The sequence below is a fragment of the Perca flavescens genome, chromosome 6, assembly GCF_004354835.1.
Source record: "Perca flavescens isolate YP-PL-M2 chromosome 6, PFLA_1.0, whole genome shotgun sequence".
Taxonomy (NCBI): Eukaryota; Metazoa; Chordata; class Actinopteri; order Perciformes; family Percidae; genus Perca; species Perca flavescens.
The window spans coordinates 2,739,816-2,761,782 of NC_041336.1; the positions used below are offsets into that span (position 1 = coordinate 2,739,816).

At 41.1% G+C, this 21,967-nt stretch overlaps 2 protein-coding genes across 4 annotated transcripts; both read left to right on the forward strand.

Annotated features, from left to right (window-relative positions):
- Window positions 1-1,387: 1,387 nt before the first annotated feature.
- On the forward strand, window positions 1,388-20,689 carry LOC114557938 (methyltransferase-like protein 27). 3 transcript variants are annotated; one of them, XM_028581674.1, is made up of 6 exons: window positions 1,388-1,430; window positions 14,184-14,312; window positions 16,081-16,209; window positions 16,969-17,104; window positions 18,995-19,087; window positions 20,412-20,689. In XM_028581674.1, exons 2-6 carry the CDS (start codon window positions 14,205-14,207, stop codon window positions 20,621-20,623), a joined length of 678 nt encoding a protein of 225 aa, XP_028437475.1. In that variant the 5' UTR covers window positions 1,388-1,430; window positions 14,184-14,204; the 3' UTR covers window positions 20,624-20,689. The 3 variants fall into 3 exon arrangements, with proteins under 3 accessions (XP_028437475.1, XP_028437474.1, XP_028437476.1); XM_028581673.1 differs by lacking the exon at window positions 1,388-1,430 and adding an exon at window positions 12,965-13,016; XM_028581675.1 differs by lacking the exon at window positions 1,388-1,430 and adding an exon at window positions 13,725-13,780.
- On the forward strand, window positions 2,021-6,968 carry LOC114556756 (methyltransferase-like protein 27). The gene is made up of 6 exons (XM_028579791.1): window positions 2,021-2,094; window positions 3,077-3,179; window positions 3,913-4,041; window positions 4,343-4,478; window positions 5,333-5,425; window positions 6,739-6,968. The coding sequence occupies exons 1-6, from the start codon at window positions 2,021-2,023 to the stop codon at window positions 6,966-6,968; spliced, it is 765 nt and encodes a 254-aa protein (XP_028435592.1).
- Window positions 20,690-21,967: the final 1,278 nt, after the last annotated feature.

Genomic DNA, 21,967 nt, shown 5'->3' on the forward strand with positions numbered 1-21,967 from the left:
ATCTCTCCCCCAAACCCTTAAAATACGGACGCTGGGTCAGGTGACCTTTGTCGTTGTTATTGATGCTAAAAGTCTCCTTTAGCATCATATTACGCGCTTTAACTAAACGCGCTTGGTCAGGACTATCGGCATCACTTTGGACGCAGTTATGTTAAGGAAAAGGTCGTGGGTGGGCTAACGTTTCCGTCACTGGGGGGTGGGGGTTTCGCATGAAGAAGCATAAAGAGACACGACTCTGTAATACACATCAGCAAACGTAACACTTGGAGTCAATTTGTAGAAATATAACAAATATAGATAATTAATTAATTTAGGACATTCATTTTGACAGTAAACACTCAGTTTCACCGGACCTAAAGTAAGTTTCCTGTATCACTTTTAATGGATATAAAAAGTTGTAATATTTCAAGAAAAAAAAAACTTGTAACATCGTCATCAAAGTTACCATTAAATGTGTTTAAAGCAGGAACGTGTGGGAAGGTTACGGCCACGTTAACCCTCGTGTTGTTGAACTTTCTTTTCTGAGTCAAAATTGAAAATGAACTTTTTTTTGGTGCTTTTTTAAACGTTTATACACACACACAAACACACACACAGACACACACATCACACAGACACACACACACACAGACACGGTGGATGCAGGAAAAACCGGAGATGAGACAGCTGCCCTTGTTATTGTAAGTGCATTGATAAGTTAAAGTCCAGTTAATACTTAATCAAACCGTATGAATGTGTGTCCCAGGCCAGGATAGTGTGTGTTTCTGTGTGTGTGTGTGTGTGTGTGTGTGTGTGTGTCCCAGGCCAGGATAGGAAATGAACTAACTAATGTAAAGATCAACAAGCCACTGACACATATGTTCATATTTGATTCATTTAATAAATTATTATTGTTTGTCTTAAATCCACCAGCCATTTTCATATTAGAACATTTGCAGCATCCTGAGCCGGTTAGTTGGTTACTAATAAATCTCAGCCCAGAGTAGTTTTATTCTCCCCGAAACAAGTTAGCTTTTTATTTTTAAAGAACTATACATAAAAAATAAAAATAAAACGTTCAATGTCTCCCGCAACTTCATCGCAACTTTTATCGCAAGTTTTTTACAACAGCTCCCGCGAGATCAAGCATTTTGGGCCACAACAATCTCCTAAAAGGCTGCGAAATCCTGGAGGGACTGAACGATATACAGTATGCTGCACTTTTCTTTTACCTTAAACTTCATTTGAGGACAGGAGCACGGGCTGAGGCCTGCAGGAAGGATTCAGTAAAGGTATTTGAAGTACTGAAGTACATCTATTATTTATAAAACATGTCTGAACATGAAGGCCCTAAAGCGACCAATCAGGCTCGACCGGCTCCCATCTGCTCGTTATGTTATAAACCACCATCACTTCTCTGCATCACTACCTGGACTCTCTCACACACACAGGTGAGTACAAACTCTCTCACACACAGCAAGTGTTTTGACAGTTTTTTTTTTTTTTCTTTACCAACTATTTTCTTCAAATGCTTTAAAAATGCTGGAATAAAATACCCAAATTCAATGAAAGTAGTGAACTGATTATTTTATTATTATTTAACTTGTAAAAAGACATTTTGGTTGAGAGAAAGTTTCTGCTATAGGAACTTGTAGAAAATGGGTCAGATTTGTCCTGAGGACAACAGGAGGGATAATAAAGTGGATCACTTTGTGTTTAATTAAGAATTAAGAAAACAAAAAACACACAAATAACTTTTGTCATGTGGCGCTGATCTTCTTCCGTACAGCAACTCTCTCTATCCATTTAAAGTAACCTTAACCTTCACTGATGTTACTGCTTTAAACACATTTAATGGTAACTTTGATGATGATGTTACGAGTTTTTCTTTCTTGAAATATTACAACTTTTTATATCCATTAAAAATTGACTGAAAACTGACTGAAAACAGACCAAAAATGGACTCGAAACGGACCCCAAACTGACCAGTTTTTAAGGCGTTCCCACTCCCAGCTCTTTCAAGCGTCCGTCCCGTGTGCCGATGGCGTTCACGCTCTACCGGTTCTGGGAGTTCAGCGACTATCGAAGCCGCGAGGCGCCGCGGGGCTCGGAAGCGTTGGAGGGAAAGACAGGAGGCGTTGCTTTTTTGATTTTCCTATCGTGTGAAAATAGTTGATGGTGCAATACATGGGCTGTTGGATTGCTCAATATGTCATTGTATACTGCATAGGTCATGTGTCATTTGTGCAATTCGTAGACTATTGGGGTTGTGCATTGTGTCATTTTGTGCAATACGTACAGTGTTGTTCAATTACAAACTGCCACTGACTATATAGGGACCTGTCTAATGTATATGAGAGCATTACTATATAGGGACCTGTCTAATGTATATGAGAGTATTACTATATAGGGACCTATCTAATGTATATGAAAACATGTTTTGTGTTGCATGCGAGTATGTGTTGAGAGCAGGGGCGAAGGACTGGGGGGAAAAAAGGGAATGAGTACCCAGGGCCCTCATGTAAGGAGGGCCCAAAAAGATGCTAGAATGAATCGCTGTGAATGCAGGGAGGGGCCCATAGAAATGCTTTTCTACAGGGCCCAGCATTTAGTGCTACGGCCCTGGTTGGGAGATGCTTATTTTCTGTATTTTGTGTTGTCTTGGTAAAGCTGTGGAACGGACAAACCAATTTCCCTTTGGGGACAATAAAGTATATCTTATTTTATATCTTATCTTACCTTAGCTGCATTCCTGTGTTGTCCACATGTTAAAGGTGCAGTAGGTAAGACTTATTAAACTACCTTTCTGTCATATTTGCTGAAACTGACCCTATGTTCCAGTAGAACTACATGAAGCAGGTGAAAGGTAAATCTGGCTCCTCTGGCACCACCAAGTGTGTCTAACTGCATGTCAATCACTGCTCATGCACACACATTCATTCTCCCTTGTGGGGGGAGGGGCTTAGGAGACCGCTTTGGGCTTTAGCATAAAGGGGGGAGGGACTAAGAAGTTGTCGATGAAGTCCTGGAGCCTTACAATCCTACCTACAGCACCTTTTCCTCCGGCAGGTTTGCAGTTGTGTCCTCATCATGTCAGAAACGTCGTAAACGCTGCCAAGACCTTTATTGAGTCCTGCAGCGACGTTGCTCCGCAGCAGAGGATGAAGCTCTACGACCAATGGGCCGAGACGTACGAACAGGTCAGTGGACACAAGCTCTGGTAGCTGGGAAACATCTGTAACTTTAATTTTAAAAAAGTAGACAATTCATAGTTCTCAGTCTCCCTACTTTTCATCCTTCCTTCTCTAAATCTACACATAACAATCCCACTTACATCACGTGTGTCATATCAGACCTACGTAAATAAAACTCAACGTCATTATGCAACGTTGTGCCAAAAACAGCAAAAAAACTTGCCAAAACCAGCAGAAAAAAGCACCAAAACCAGTAAAAAAAGCGCCAAAAACAGCCAAAAAAGCACAAAAATCAGCAGAAAAAAACACCAAAACCTGTAAAATAAGCGCCAAAGTGTGTGTGTGTGTCTCTAAGTTTTACTACTTTTCTTCCTTCCTCTTCTATCTATAAATCTACACATAACAATCCCACTTACATCACGTGTCGTATCAAACCTACGTAAGTAATGTCTCATGTCACAGAACAGTTCACGCCAAAAACAGTAAAAACCCCGCCAAAAACAGCAGAAACAAAGAGCCAAAATCATCAGAAAAAACGCCAAAAAAAGCACCAAATCCAGCGAAAAAAGCACCAAAGTGTGTGTATGTGTGTGTGTGTCTCAGTCTCACTACTTTTCTTCCTTCCTCCTCTAAATCTACACATAACAGTCCCACTTACATCACGTGTGTCGTATCAAACCTACGTAAATAACAACGTCTCATGTGTACAGGACAGTTCAAACCTCTCTTTTTCTAACAGGATCACAGCCTGATTGGCTACAGAGCGCCACATCAGACGGTAGACTTCCTGAATGCCAACTTCTCTGGGAGTCGTGAGGAGGTTCTGGTTCTGGACGTGGCATGTGGGTCTGGATGGGTCGCTAAACTGGTGAGACAAAACCCTCTCACTTAACCCTGGTCCAAATAATGGAGTTTTACACACTGGTCATGGCTGAGAAAGCTGTAGGGGGGCTCTATAGAGAAACCTTATTACCTACATAATAAACTGTTTTTAATTAAACCCATATTTCTGATATAGATATTTTGAAAACGGATCAAATTTCACATGAAGACAACACAAGTGTTAAAGTGCTGGACAGGCAGATGTGCTGATGAAATCTGACTCTTAAGATGATCTAGATCATGACATCATAGTTACTGTGGTTGGTCCTATCTTCCTGTGTTGATAGATGGCTGAACTGGGCTTCAGGAACTTTGTGGGAGTGGACGGCAGTAAAGGGATGCTGGAACAAGCTGCAAAGACCGGCCTCTATCAGGACCTCAGACTGGCCCTACTGGGAACAGAACCACTGCCGGCACAGACTGGTACTTAGATAGCCCGTTAGCCCATTAGCGTCCACTAAAAGTTCTGTAGGATCCCTACAGAGATAGACATTTTAGTTAAAGAGTAAGATCCTTTTAGTTTAACATGAAACAGCCCCAAAATCACCATCACCAAACTCCACCAGACTCCATGTAAATAATCAGGACTTTTAGCGTGTATAGAGCCAGCATATATCAACCAGACTCCATGTAAATAATCAGGACTTTTAGCGTGTATAGAGCCAGCATATCTCCACCAGACTCCATGTAAATAATCAGGACTTTTAGCGTGTATAGAGCTAGCATATCTCCACCAGACTCCATGTAAATAATCAGGACTTTTAGCGTGTATAGAGCCAGCATATCTCCTCCAGACACCATGTAAATAATCAGGACTTTTAGTGTGTATAGAGCCAGCATATCTCCACCAGACTCCATGTAAATAATCAGGACTTTAGTATGTATAGAGCCAGCATATTTCCACCAGACTCCATGTAAATAATCAGGACTTTTAGCGTGTATAGAGCCAGCATATTTCCACCAGACTCCATGTAAATAATCAGGACTTTTAGCGTGTATAGAGCCAGCATATCTCCACCAGACTCCATGTAAATAATCAGGACTTTTAGCGTGTATAGAGCCAGCATATCTCCACCAGACTCCATGTCTGTGTCTCCTATCTCTGTAGGGATCCTTTCCATAATGTTGTCAGACACTTAGAATAATAATCGGAGTCTGTCTTTTAGTGGACGCTGACTGATTAATTCTGGACCAGTTTCAGAGATTGTTGCTCCCATCAGACACTCAGACACACAAACTAGCTAACACCCCCCTCACCCCTCCCCTTGTGGTTTCAGATGGGTTTGACGTGGTGATGGTCGTCGGTGCATTGCGTGATGGTTTTGTTCCAGTCAGCGTTGTGAGGGAGCTCTGCTACGCTGCCAGACCAGGTAACCAACAACGTACATATGTTTTGGGATAGACGCCAGGGATTGTTCTGTATGGCAAAAGGGGAAGCACAATGTATTACTGTACGCAGATGATTGGGCTGGGTGATATGGAGACATTAGAGTTCACTGTTGGTGCTTTCACAGAATAGTAACAACCAGATCTGATAAATAATCACCAAGAATGTGATATAATAACTTGGTGACAAAAGGCTATTACCATAACAGCTGGTAAATTCAGTGTAGCAGTCAGTAGGAGAGAGCAGCAGTCAGTAGGAGAGAGTAGCAGTCAGTAGGAGAGAGCAGCAGTCAGTAGGAGAGAGTAGCAGTCAGTAGGAGAGCGCAGCAGTCAGTAGGAGGGAGTAGCAGTCAGTAGGAGAGAGTAGCAGTCAGTAGGAGAGAGTAGCAGTCAGTAGGGGAGAGTAGCAGTCAGTAGGAGAGAGTAGCAGTCAGTAGGAGAGAGCAGCAATCAGTAGGAGAGAGCAGCAGTCAGTAGGAGAGAGTAGCAGTCAGTAGGAGAGAGCAGCAGTCAGTAGGAGAGAGTAGCAGTCAGTAGGAGAGAGCAGCAGTCAGTAGGAGAGAGTAGCAGTCAGTAGGAGAGAGCAGGAGTCAGTAGGAGAGAGCAGGAGTCAGTAGGAGAGAGCAGCAGTCAGTAGGAGAGAGTAGCAGTCAGTAGGAGAGAGTAGCAGTCAGTAGGAGAGCGCAGCAGTCAGTAGGAGAGAGTAGCAGTCAGTAGGAGAGAGCAGCAGTCAGTAGGAGAGAGCAGCAGTCAGTAGGAGAGAGCAGCAGTCAGTAGGGGAGAGTAGCAGTCAGTAGGAGAGAGTAGCAGTCAGTAGGGGTCAGTAGGGGAGAGTAGCAGTCAGTAGGAGAGAGTAGCAGTCAGTAGGAGAGAGCAGCAATCAGTAGGAGAGAGCAGCAGTCAGTAGGAGAGAGTAGCAGTCAGTAGGAGAGAGTAGCAGTCAGAAGGAGAGAGCAGCAGTCAGTAGGAGAGAGTAGCAGTCAGTAGGAGAGAGCAGGAGTCAGTAGGAGAGAGTAGCAGTCAGTAGGAGAGAGCAGGAGTCAGTAGGAGAGAGCAGCAGTCATTTAAAAAAACTCTGATACAGAGAGAGATACGAGAGGACGGGGAAGCCCGTCTACAGACCAATCAATTATTGGAGACGCAGCTCACGCATGTGATGACGGAAAGACGTAGTTAACTGCAGTGTGAAACCAAAACTTACCGGATCAAATGTCAAAATGTAACAAAAACATGGACCTTGGTTCAGACTTTCAGGTGTGAAAACACCCTAACACTTATCTTATATTCCGTCCTGCAGGAGGCTACGTCTGCATGTCGAAAGTGGACCCAAAGTTGGAATCTGGAGACAAATACAAGGTGTGTTTGGAGAAAGAGCTGCAGCTGATGGAGGACGAGGGACTGTGGACCCGTGTGATCAGCCAAGAGATGGAGAGATACGTGATGGATGTTAATAATTATCTCAAAAACCAGCATGATGACCAGTACCTCTATGGGACCATGTACCTGTACAGGAAGGGCCTCAATTAGTCTGAATGCATTCATCCAATGTCCCATCTTTTGGTCATTGAGTGGAAGGTGGAACTAATTCACACTTTTATTTTGCTAAGTTCATGAATTCAGAATCAATTTTAAACATTGTATTTTGCATTGAATAGCAGTTGTCTAACTGCGTACCCTTCTCACTCATGGTAGTAACTTCATAACAACAATTAATAACCCACAACTAACTGTCTTTAAAAGGATAAAACATCAAAGCATATAACAATTTGAGACTTAAACAGTTTCTAACACTAATAATTTTACATTTACAAATGTAGCTACACCGCCGAATGGCATACTGGGTAACATTACAGCTGCTAGACTAGCTAGCCAGGTAGCATAACAGTCTGTTAAGCTGGGAGAGGCTCCGGTCAACCCTGGTGCCTTTAGTCTCTTCAATATGGTGGAAGGAAGGTATAAGGTGGAAGGTATACAGTTTATTATTAATTCAGCGACGGTATTGGATCGGAATCGGGTATCGACAGATACACAAAGCCCTGGCATCGGTATCGGTATCGGGACTGAAAACGTCGGATCGGTGCATCCCTAATTTTAACCCTCCGCCCACCTGCCCCTCCTAGCCAAATGCTTCGCGCGTTTAATTCAATTCAGTGACAGTGCCTCAGCAAGCCAGGCTGTCTGGATAACTGTAGGCTTGCATGCCATGGCTGAACCGCCTGAAAAAAAAGGTTCGGAAGGATTTCTTGACGGGAGAAATAGCCTTGCCTCCACATGTCCAGACTACCTCACATAGACAGTATACAGAACCTCATCAGGCCTCCACATGTCCAGACTACCTCACATAGACAGTATACAGAACCTCATCAGGCCTCCACATGTCCAGACTACCTCACATAGACAGTATACAGAACCTCATCAGGCCTCCACATGTCCAGACTACCTCACATAGACAGTATACAAAACCTCATCAGGACTCCACATGTCCAGGCTACCTCACATAGACAGTATACAGAACCTCATCAGGCCTCCACATGTCCAGGCTACCTCACATAGACAGTATACAGAACCTCATCAGGCCTCCACGTGTCCAGGCTACCTCACAGAGACAGTATATAGAACCTCATCAGGCCTCCACATGTCCAGACTACCTCACATAGACAGTATATGGAACCTCATCAGGCCTCCACATGTCCAGGCTACCTCAGAGAGACAGTATATAGAACCTCATCAGGCCTCCACATGTCCAGGCTACCTCAGAGAGACAGTATATAGAACCTCATCGGGCCTCCACATGTCCAGGCTACCTCAGAGAGACAGTATACAGAACCTCATCGGGCCTCCACATGTCCAGGCTACCTCACATAGACAGTATACAGAACCTCATCAGGACTCCACATGTCCAGGCTACCTCACATAGACAGTATACAGAACCTCATCAGGCCTCCACATGTCCAGGCTACCTCACATAGACAGTATACGGAACCTCATCAGGCCTCCACATGTCCAGGCTACCTCACATAGACAGTATATGGAACCTCATCAGGCCTCCACATGTCCAGGCTACCTCAGAGAGACAGTATATAGAACCTCATCAGGCCTCCACATGTCCAGGCTACCTCAGAGAGACAGTATATAGAACCTCATCAGGCCTCCACATGTCCAGGCTACCTCACATAGACAGTATACAGAACCTCATCAGGCCTCCACATGTCCAGGCTACCTCACATAGACAGTATACAGAACCTCATCAGGCCTCCACATGTCCAGGCTACCACACATAGACAGTATACAGAACCTCATCAGGCCTCCACATGTCCAGGCTACCTCACATAGACAGTATATAGAACCTCATCAGGCCTCCACATGTCCAGGCTACCTCAGAGAGACAGTATATAGAACCTCATCAGGCGTTCTGCACCGTGTAAAAGACAGACATCGGCATCAGTCACCAAGGGGCAACAGGTAACGACCACAGTCCCATAAACATAATGATATTAAAAATAAACTGAATGATGATGGTTTAATCATTTTATATTAATTTTTACATATTCTTTGGGGGCCCTTGTCAGACATGGGCCCTTGGAATTGTCCTAAGTTTTCCCCCCTATACGGCGCCCCTGCTCTCTCTCTCACACACACACACACACACACACACACACACACACACACACACACACACACACACACACACACACACACACACACACAGAAAAATAAAGGTGTGAAAATTAGTTGTTGAAAATTTCAGAGGCAAAAAAAATCATATACAGTACAGGCCAAATGTAAATAGTCATGAAAATAAAGGAAACACATTGAATGAGAAGGTGTGTCCAAACTTTTGGCCTGTACTGTACATAATTTAAATGCATAAACATTCAGAATGCAAGAAATTCAATTTTTTATTTCAAAATCCGTTGAAACAGATCTGGTCAGATCAGGTCTGAATGCATTTCTATAATGTCTCTAAATCCACATTTAGATGGATGGTTTCTGCTGTAAAAACAGGAAACTGTTGGGCAGGGCTGTTAGTGGGGGGAGTTCAGTCACAACCAAAAACACTTATTATATAAACAAAAGGCTTAATAATTGTCATTTCATGTAATGATGACATTAAAGATTACATTAAAAGGGACACATATAACTCTGTTTTGTATTTCACTTTTTTTGTGCATTCAACTTGTTTTCATGTAAAATCTTTCACATCTTTCATCTATAATCTAACCAGCCTGTTCTCATGAACCAAATGTCCAAAAGTTAAGCACTATACTTCATATGATTTCCACGTTTTGTTGTTGCTGTCAGCACCACGTTGACTGCAGCTCTATAAGAACGTGGCTGGAGTTGAGTTTAGTTACATTTTATTTATAGTATCAAATCATAACAAGAGTTATCTCAGGACACTTTACAGATAGAGTAGGTCTAGACCACACTCTATAATTTACAAAGACCCAACAATTCCAGTAATTCCCCCAAGATCAACCATTCAGTGTGACAGTGGTGAGGAAAAACTCCCTGTTAGGGAGAAACCTGGGACAGACCCAGACTCTTGGTAGGAGGTGTCTGACGGTGCCGGTTGGGGGTGTGATGAACAGTGGTGATAATAGTCACAATAAAGATAATGGATCAGTGACTAGAAATAGTAGTTGTAGTAGTTCATGGTGTAGCAGGGCACTGCAGGGAGTAAAAAAATAATTGTACTCATAATTCTGGCAATAAAGAATAAAACAAATGAAATAATATTAAATTAAAAAATTTAAGAATTACTTATGAGCACCTATTCTATTCAATTCAATTCAATTCAATTTTATTTATAGTATCAAATCATAACAGAGACACTTTACAGATAGAGTAGGTCTAGACCACACTCTATAATTTACAAAGCCCCAACAATTACAGTAATTCCCTCAAGAGCAAGCATTAGCAGTGGCTATTGCGACAGTGGCGAGGAGAAACTCCCTTTTAGGAAGAAACCTCGGCAGACCCAGACTCTTGGTAGGCGGTGTCTGACGGGGCCGGTTGGGGTGGTGATGGTGATAATAGTCGCATTAAAGATAGTGGAACAGTGACTTTGAAGGTATTCGGACAATAAAAAACGATCTATCTATTTAAGCTCGCTCTCAGTGAGAAAACATTCAATCTTATCAAAAATATATCAGAACAATTCTGTATAATCTTTAACATAACATGTAGTCAGGGTTTTCCTCGACATTATAACTCTGAGATGCAGCAGCCGAGCCGCTTCGGATGAGTTCAATGAATGTCAAGCACCGAAAAAAAGCGCCAAAACCAGCAAAACAAAGCGCCACAAACACAGAAAAAAGCACCAAAACCAGCAGGAAAAAGCTCCAAAAAACAGCAGGAAAAAGCGCCAAAAACAACGAAAAAAAAGCGCCAAAACTAGCAAAACAAAGCGCCAAAAACAGAGAAAAAAGCACCAAAACCAGCAGGAAAAAGCTCCAAAAAACAGCAGGAAAAAGCTCCAAAAAACAGCAGGAAAAAGCAGGAAAAAGCACCAAAAACACCGAAAAAAAAAGCACCAAAACCAGCAGGAAAAAGCGGCTGTGTTTTTTTTTGGGGCATTTCTTTAAACCAATCACAATCATCGTGGGGCGGGGCTAAGCTCCGGACGGAGCCACGGTGCCTCTGCTAAATAGTCTCAGGAAGGAACTGGTTTTGGTGGAACATGTGTACGTTCAAAAGTAGTTTAGTCGTGCAACAGAAAACTCAGCTTGGACAGATAGTCTAGCTAGCTGTCTGGATTTACCCTGCAGAGATCTGAGGAGCAGTTAACCATAGTCCTCACAAATCAGCCGGAGGTTAGAACCCCGACACAGAGACAGAGGAAGAAACGTTGTGGACGTAGACTAGTGCATGGAGTCACTTTTTTGGCATATGACACCGATAGCCGGTGAAACACAATCAATGAGCCTTCTAGTTGTAGGAAGGCAGCAACTCACACACAGAGATATAACAGTGACCAGTCCCTCCAGGATTTCACGATGTCGTGTGTAGTGGGTGGTGATGGCACAGTGGATATGACACATGCCTTTGGTGTGGGAGACCCAGGTTTGATTTCCACTGCAATACATCAACCAATGTGTCCCTAAGCAAGGTACTTAACCCCTAGTTGCACCAGAGGCGTGTAACCTCTGATATATAGCAATTGTAAGTCGCTTTGGATAAAAGTGTCAGCTAAATGTAATGTAATTCACACACATTCAACCAATCACTATGAATTTGGTGCGACTTGTAATTTTGACCAATCGCTGCAACTTTTCTGCAAATTTGACCCATAACCTGAAGTTTACCACGACTTCAACCAATCACAGCACTCCCACGTGCACTCTGAGAGCGTGTTGATCATTTCCTTGTGTCTGATATGAAGACGAGACGTGTGTGTGAAACGTACAACGTGCAAAACATTTCAGACCGTTTTTACATTTTAACTTCAATGTACGCTGGAACGATTTAAAAGTTGCTGAAGTTGCTGCCGTTTCAATCCTGGCTGTCGGCTCTCTGCAGCGGGCGGGGCTGCTGCTCCGTACACACACGCACACACACACACACACACACACACACACACACACACACACACACACACACACACACACACACACACACACACACACACACACACACACACACACACACACACACACACACACACACACACACACACACACACCACACACACACACACACCACACACACACACACACACACACACACACACACACACACACACACACACACACACACACACACACACACACACACACACACACACACGGTGGATGCAGGAAAAACCGGAGATGAGACAGCTGCCCTTGTTATTGTAAGTGCATTGATCAGTTAAAGTCCAGTTAATACTTCATCAAACCGTATGAATGTGTGTCCCAGGCCAGGATAGTGTGTGTTTCTGTGTGTGTGTGTGTGTGTGTGTGTCCCAGGCCAGGATAGGAAATGAACTAACTAATGTAAAGATCAACAAGCCACTGACACATATGTTCATATTTGATTCATTTAATAAATTATTATTGTTTGTCTTAAATCCACCAGCCATTTTCATATTAGAACATTTGCAGCATCCTGAGCCGGTTAGTTGGGTACTAAGAAATCTCAGCCCAGAGTAGTTTTATTCTCCCCGAAACAAGTTACCTTTTTATTTTTAAAGAACTATACATAAAAAAAAAAAAAAAAAAAAAACGTTTGTCATCGTAACTTTTATCACAATTTTTTACAACAGCTCCCGCGAAATCAAGCATTTTGGGCCACAACAATCTCCTAAAAAGGCTGCGAAATCCTGGAGGGACTGAACGATATACAGTATGCTGCACTTTTCTTTTACCTTAAAGTTTATTTGAGGACAGGAGCACGGGCTGAGGTCTGCAGGAAGGATTCAGTAAAGGTATTTGAAGTACTGAAGTACATATATTATTTATAAAACATGTCTGAACATGAAGGCCCTAAAGCGACCAATCAGGCTCGACCGGCTACCATCTGCTCATTATAAACCATCATCACTGCTCTGATGAATAATGCTGCATCACTACCTGGACTCTCTCACACACACAGGTGAGTACAAACTCTCTCACACAGCAAGTATTTTGACAGGTTTTTTTTTTTTTTTTTACCAACTATTTACTTCAAATGCTTTAAAAATGCTGGAATAAAATACCCAAATTCAATGAAAGTAGTGAACTGATTATTTTATTATTATTTAACTTGTAAAAACACATTTTGGTTGAGAGAAACCCACATTTCTGCTATAGGAACTTGTAGAAAATGGGTCAGATTTGTCCCGAGGACAACAGGAGGGATAATAAAGTGGATCACTTTGTATTGAATTAAGAATTATGAAAACAAAAAATACACAAATAACTTTTGTCATGTGGCGCTGATCTTCTTCCGTACAGCAACTCTCTCCATCCATTTAAAGTAACCTTAACCTTCACAGATGTTCCTGCTTTAAACACATTTAATGGTAACTTTGATGATGATGTTACGAGTTTTTCTTTCTTGAAATATTACAACTTTTTATATCCATTAAAAACTGACTGAAAACAGACCAAAAACTGACAATAAACTAACTGAAAACCGACTGAAAACGTCATTAAAAAGTGATACAGGAAACTTACAAAGTCCCGATGAAACTGACTGTTTACGGTCAAAATTAATGCACTAAATTAATATATATTATCTATATTTGTTCTGTTATTTTTACACATTGATTCCAAGTGTTACTAAGTGGTGGTGTTACAGAGTCCTGTGCAACCCCGCCCTCCCCCACCTGTTTGTTCCTGTTTAAGGCGTTCCCAAATACGCCCGCACTTTCAACTGTCCGTGTGCCAAAGTATTCATACTCAACCGGTTCCGTCAGTTCAGCAAATCTCAAAACTTTGATTGAGAACTGTCTAATGTATATGAGAGTATTACTATATAGAGTATTACTATATAGGTACCTGTCTAATGTATATGAGAGTATTACTATATAGGGACCTGTCTAATGTATATGAGAGCATTACTATATAGGGACCTGTCTAATGTATATGAGAGCATGTTAAGTGTTGCAGTGTTGAGAGATGCTTATTTTCTGTATTTTGTGTTGTTTTTGTAAAGCTGCCGAACGGCTAGAGTCCAAAACATATTTCCCTTCGGTGACAATAAAGTATATCTTATCTTATCTTGCATTCCTGTGTTGTCCACATGTTAAGTAGATGCTGAATGTTTCTCCTCCGGCAGGTTTGAAGTTGTGTCCTCATCATGTCAGACGGCAGCAGAACTGTAAACGATGTGAAGACCTTTCTCAAGTCCTACCGAGACGTTGAGAGGATGAAGTTCTACGACCAATGGGCCGAGACGTACGATCAGGTCAGTGGACACAAGCTCATCCTCGCTGATCCAGTTCTCATTAACCAATTGTACAAAAAGCTAATTAATTAATCCTCAGAAGTCTGAGGGCATTTTTCTCGATTTTTACATATCTTCTCAAATTCAAATATGATGGGTGTTTGCATATAACTTTGCATACTCTTGCATGTCCAGAATCAGAATCAGAAAGGGCTTTATTGCCAAGTATGTTTTTTGCACATACAAGGAATTTGTCATGGTGTTGTTGGTGCATTAGTGTTAATTTCGACAGACGAGACTAAATACGTTCGTCAACGACCTTTTTTTCCATGACTAAGACGAGACGATGACGAGTCTGTGTCAATGCCCAAAAACGCTGACTAAGAGTAAATTAACGCGCATTATTGTTGACGAAAAAAGACGAGACTAAAATGTTTTGCATAAAATAAAAACTAAGATAAAATCTCTCTTGATTTTCGTCTACAATCGTCTCTACTTTTCCATCATGAGATAGAATATTCAGCTGTTACTAGGGTTGGGTACCGAGACCAGATGCTAATACGGCACCGACCGGTGCCTTAACGACCAGTATCTACCGGAACGAATAGCAACGCAGATTTCGGTGCCACTTAACACTATACTTGGCAGCAAGTAACGTTAGCCTACCGTTAGCTAGTTAACACTACACTTGGCAGCAAGTAACGTTAGCCTACCGTTAGCTAGTTAACACTACACTTGGCAGCAAGTAACGTTAGCCTACCGTTAGCTAGTTAACACTACACTTGGCAGCAAGTAACGTTAGCCTACCGTTAGCTAGTTAACACTACACTTGGCAGCAAGTAACGTTAGCCTACCGTTAGCTAGCAGCTTTGAGGTGTGAAAGCACAAGGCGCTCAAAGGACTTCATAACCACAGAGGTCAGGGCGACGGGTCTGAAGTCATTAAGTCCTGTGGGCCTTGGCTTCTTGGGGACAGGGATGATGGTTGAGGTCTTGAAGCAGGCTGGCACGTGACATGTCTCCAGTGAGGTGTTGAAAATGTCTGTGAACACCGGAGACAGATGGTCAGGGCAGTGCTTCAAGCTGGATGGGGAGACAGCACCCGGTCCCGCAGCTTTGTGGGGGTTCTGTCTCCTGAAGAGTTTGTTGACGTCTCTCATTGATGGAAAGAGTCATTACTGTGGTGTGAGGGGGGGTTGGAGGTGGAGACCTTTAAAGAGGGCATTGGTGAGGGAGGTGGAGGTGATGCACAGTGGCTGTGTCATGGCGGATGTTTCAGGACTGTCCTTTTGTCTTTCAAAGCGACAGTAGAACATATTCAGGTCGTGGGCTAGGCTTCGGTCATTGAAGGAGGAGTGGGGGGGCAGATGGTGATCCGTTTGAGCCCTTTCCAGACAGACACAGTCGTTAGTTGAGAACTGGTGCTGGACTTTTCTGGAGTACAGTAGTTTAGCTGTTCTTACTGCCTTCCTAAACTTGTACTTTGCCTCTTTAATTCTGTCTTTGTCCCCACTCCTGAAAGACCTTCCTCCACAGAGCTGCGGAGGAAGGTCTGGCTAGTTAACACAGCATTCCTGGAGCTGTGGTATCTATGAATCATTGGTAAATAAAAAAAAAAGTAGACAATTCATAGTTCTCAGTCTCACTACTTTTCTGCCTTCCTCCTCTAAATCTACACATAACAATCCCACTTACATCACGTGTGTTGTCTCAAGCCTACTTAATTACAATTCTCATTCTCACACCATCTCATGTGTACAGAACAGTTTACACCTTTCTTTTTAAAACAGGATTGCAACCTGATGGGCTACAGAGCGCCACATCAGACGGTAGACTTCCTGAACGCCAACTTCTCTGGGAGTCCTGAGGAGGTTCTGGTTCTGGACGTGGCCTGTGGATCTGGATTGGTCGCTAAACTGGTGAGACAAAACCTTCTCACTTAAACTTCCCGAGGTCTAACGTCATTTACTCAATGTTTATATATCTTCTCATATTCACCTTTTATCCCTCCTGTTGACCTCGGGTCAAATTTGACCCGTTTTCAAAGTTTCTATATCAGAAATATGGGTTTCTTTCAACCGAATTGCCCCGAAATAATGTGGATGGTTCCCTACAACACTCTTCACAAGTGAAATTAATTATCGGATCTAGGCCTGTCACGATAACAAATTTTGCTGGACGATAAATTGTCCCAGAAATTATTGCGATAAATGATAATATTGTCGTTCTGAGGCCATTTTCATCTAATATGATGATAATGGCATAATAATAATGCTGGTACACCTTTTCAAAGATCAATGAACTTTTATTTCTAAAGAACATTTAACACTGGAACAGGAAGACATTTTAAATATCCACAATAAATGAACAAAACAACCAAAAACAAGTGTTAATTTTGACCCGGGAGGACAACACAAGGGTTACATATCTTCTTATATTTACCTTTTAAGAGGATACGCAAATGACAAATATATAAATAATGCACGTTTCACATCAAAATGTTCAGAACAAACTCAGCTTTCTGTAAAGTGAGGCCCAAATCTGTCCCAGAGCAACATATGAAGAGACAATTTGGTTCTCTTCAAACCATAGGCCTACTTTTCCTCATGTGGACACAAGGGTTAAGAGATCTAGATGTCATAGTTACTGTAGTTGGTCCTATCTTCCTGTGTTGATAGATGGCTGAACTGGGCTTCAGGAACTTTGTGGGAGTGGACGGCAGTAAAGGGATGCTGGAACAAGCTGCAAAGACCGGCCTCTACCAGGACCTCAGACTGGCCCTACTGGGAACAGAACCACTGCCGGCACAGACTGGTACTCACACTTCATACACACACACACACACACACACACACACACACACACACGGACACAGACCAAAAACCTTTGAATTCAGCCCGTTAGGTTCCACTAACTAATGCTGTATGATCCCTACAGAGATAGACCTTTTAGTTAAAGAGTAAAATCCTTTTAGTTTAACCCTTAAAAGGGCAAACATAAATACACTTAATGGAAAAATGATTCATTGCTATTTTTTTTAATGTATCTACACTAAATGACACAAGTTCTCCCGAGATACATTGCCCATTTAAGGTAACATTTTGCATTGTATTATTTTTATTATAGTTCATATGTCAACTTTTAAAACATTTAATAAACAATTAATTAGCTAAATTATTTCATTTTTTCCATAAACAACATTAGAAAAATTGGAAAAAAAAGAACTTTTTTACCATCTTCCCCGTGGTGCCCCGCACCAGATATATTCTACGGGCAATGGAAGCTGTTTCTTGTACTGTATAAACTGCTGACAGAAATTCACTGTGTACGCTGGTGAATTCATCAATAGTACATATTTGAGAGTAAAATAAAAAGTAATCAATGTTGCACACCTTTATCCTATTTAATATCTATAGAGAACAGGCCTCGAAACATAAGTATATATATCTGTGAGTGATCAGCCCTGTTAAATACCCTTATATGGGCATTGTATTCCCCAGGATACAGGCATTCAATGCCTGTTTACCAAAGTTGTGAGAAGATAATTTCAAAAATGGAACATTGGAAACTATGTAAAACTATCTTTAAAAAACTATTTTCTAAAACAAAATCACTCTAAAATATCATAATCGTGAATGATATAACAACACTTACCTCACGGACAATGTCTTTGTCCACATATGCTGCCATTTTGGATTTTAATACAAATGTTTGGAATGTTGGCATGAAGTCACATGACCTGATTACATGACCCATCACCCCATCAGTGTTTCTCATCAACTGCAACCAAGAGGGTAAGCGTCAGTCAACTATGGCGTAGCTCATATGGCGCCATTTTGTTGCTACCAAGCCATCACCTCCCGTTAGCATCCCATTGACTCCCATTCATTCTGACGTCACTTTAACAGAGAATAACTTTACATCTGAAGTGTTTAAAGACTCTATTTGTCCGTTGTTTATTTCTAAAGAAACACGACAATGTATAAAAGGCTCCATTACCTTGTAGCTCACGTTATGGCTCCGTAGCAGACGCTTTTATAACAATAGGCTAACGATTGGGTCATAACCACGAGACTTACTGTCACACAGTAGAGGAATTACCGTATAGTACAGGAGAAGCTCACAGGCAGTTTGGACTTCCATTATCTGTTTAGGTTTAATTACTAATGTTAACTAGCATGTTAGTGATCAGTAATTACTAATGTTAACTAGCATGTTAGTGATCAGTAATTACTAATGTTAACTAGCATGTTAGTGATCAGTAATTACTCATGTTAACTAGCATGTTAGTGATCAGTAATTACTAATGTTAACTAGCATGTTAGTGATCAGTAATTACTAATGTTAACTAGCATGTTAGTGATCAGTAATTACTAATGTTAACTAGCATGTTAGTGATCAGTAATTAGCCTGTGTCTATGTTATCTCCTTACATATACCTACACTCTCCGTCTCTGTGAGATTGGGAATGATTGAGATTTCTCTCTCACAGCTACCAGAAGACTTCACACTTTCAGACACGTTGCTCACGTCACATCTACGTCTTCAAGCTCAGTTGGAGGCTGCTCAGTAACACTCAGCCAGCACCGGGAAAGAGACTTCTGATATCCTCCACTGGTCTCAGACCAGAGACACAGGATCTCGTGGTTCTGGAGACACAGAGACAAGCTAACCCCCTCCCTCCTCCCCCTCCTGTGGTTTCAGATGCATTTGACGTAGTGATGATTGTCGGTGCTTTGCGTGATAGTTTCGTTCCAGTCAGCGTTGTGAGGGAGCTCTGCTGCGCTGCCAAACCAGGTAACCAACAACTTACATACGATCTGAGATAGCCACCGCCAGGGATTGTTGTTAATGTTACAAAAGTGTCTGGAAGCAGCCGGCCAATGCAATTCATCTGGGCAAATCCATCAGATATCAGAATCAGAAAAGGTTTTATTGTTACCATTAGTACACTCAGGAGTTTGCCTTGGTGAAAGGTGCATACATAAACAAACATATTAAACATTAAAGCTATAGTACATAGTTTCTGTCTCCTCCATGAGGAATTCTAAGTAATGACAACAACACTTTTGGCATGTCCACATGATACAAGATCTTCAGTGATAACTGTTTAGCATTCTAAATTATTATTATTATGCTCATTTTCAGGTTCATAATTGTATTTTGAGGTTGTACCAGAATAGGTTTACATAGTTTAATTTTCAAAAAACACCATATTTTTGTTGTACTGCACATTGCTCCAGCTCCTCTTTTCACCCTGTGTCAGGTCTCTGTTTTTACTACAGAGTGAGACATCTCAACTTCTGTAACGCTGTCAGTCGAACATGCTCAGTAGCTAGGTAAGGACTACATGAGCTAGCTAGCTGTTTGTCCAACTTCGGCCTGTACAAGGCAGGATTAGCCGGGAGACTTCTTCTAAACGAGGGCGCACTTCCAACTTTGCGTTGAATACCTGCAGAACAGAGACATGGAAGTAGTTCTATACAATTTATTTTGTAGATTAGAGTGAATTTGTGTGTGTTATAGCAGTGTTTTGCCATTCAGAACGAGCTAGCATGCTAAGGGTTAGCCCCCTAGCCCCCTCGTCTCAGCTAGTGCCGTAGAAAGCCGTGCAAATTTTGACCAGCTCACCAGGAGACTGAAGGCAGGACACATTCAGAAACCGGATCTCACTCAGAACACCACAGATGTTTTTTTCCAAGTTTGTATGCATGTGGAAGCACCAGAGACACAAAATAACACCCCAAATCCCAGAAAAAGTTTTTCATAATATGGGCACTTTAATGCTCTACATTAAAAGAAAAAGGAAATGTGAATCTGTTATTTCCAACACTGTCTGCTGCTTCAGTGCCTCGTCCTCTGAACAATGGCTTAAATGTAACGGACGTTCATTAATATCATAAGTTATATAAAAGTTACGCACTAAAGCTTTAATATGAAATAAACAATAAATACAGAAAAATAAATATACTGTTGCATAAGATAAAAGAGGCTGCATGGGTTGAGTGCAGAACTGCAAAAAATATATAATAAGTGCAATGGGTGGATGTAAAGTCCAGGGTGAGGACATTCTACTATAATTCTTTTCTTCTTTAATAATTGTATATATTCCGTCCTGCAGGAGGCTACGTCTGCATGTCCAGAGTGGACCCAAAGTTGGAGTCTGGAGACAAATACAAGGTGTGTTTGGAGAAAGAGCTGCAGCTGATGGAGGACGAGGGACTGTGGACACGTGTGATCAGCCAAGAGATGGACAGATACATGATGGATGTTTATTATGATGACCAATACCTCTATGGGACCATGTACCTGTACAGGAAGTCACTCAATTAGTCTGAATGCATTCATACAATGTCCCATCTTTTGATCATTGTATTTTACATCTGAATTTGGTATATTGAATTTCTTTACGTCGAATTTTTGGTTTCGAATTATTGAACTAAGAAAAATAAAGGTGTGAAAATGAGTTGTTGAAATTTTGAACCCCATTCTCTGGCGTAAAATTCATATACATAATTTCAATGCATGAATATTCAGAAAAAGCAGGGTAACATTTTATAATAACCAATAGATGGTAAATTGATAGTTAATTAATCTTTAGTTTATTGTCATTTAACTGTCAGCAAACAGTCATTTTACAGTTAACTAACAATGAAATTATAATTAATAATGTTTACTAATTATTATTAATAGTGCTGTTAATTAACAGATTTTTGTTACACACATTATATCCCTCATATACTATATTAGGTATATGGTAATGATTAAAAAAATTTGTAAACCTTTAAAAAACATTTTTAAAACATCTATAAACATTACATAGATAGATGGACCAGATATTCCCAACACTTTGTTAAGGGTTACTAGTTGCTTTGTAAACCGTCTATAAACAGCGTCTGGAGGGTTATTATAAAGTTGCAACAGATGACTCTAATACCTTGTTAAATAGTTAATAAATACTTTGTAAACCATCTATAAACATTATCTGAATGGCTATTGTAATTATTGGTTAGTAAATGCTTGGTGAAGCAATGATGAATTTTTTGCCCTTCATTAAATTATATAAAAACAATTACCTATATACATATACATACATATATATATATATATATATATATATATATATATATATATATATATATATATATATATATATATATATATATAAATTAAATTATTATGCAAATGTCCCATCCTCCCCTGACCTCAACCCTATTGACAACCTTTGGAGCATCCTCAAGCAAAAGATCTCTGAGGGTGAGAGGCAGTTTGCATTAAAACCAGCTCTGGGAGGCACATTCTGACATCCTGCAAAGAAATTCAAGCAGAAACTCTCAATGAACTCACAAGTTCAATGGATGCAAGACTTGTGAAGGTGATCTCAAAGAAGGGGTCCTATGTTAACATGTAACTTGCCCTGTTAAGATGTGTTTGATTGAAATAGCTTTTGGTTTCAGTAAATATGACATCCTAATGCTGCAAATTCAGCAAATTCCCATGTTCAGTTCTTTAAACCTATACAATGCTTTGAAACTCTGTTGTGCACAATAATTTGGAACAGTGCAGTGTTGCCAAGTCCCCTTATTATAAGTGACTTTGGCCTTGTTTTTCTGTAAAGTCGCTTACAAATATTGGTAGTCGCGGGTCGCGGTTTTTTTGGGCTTGTTTCTAAAGTGT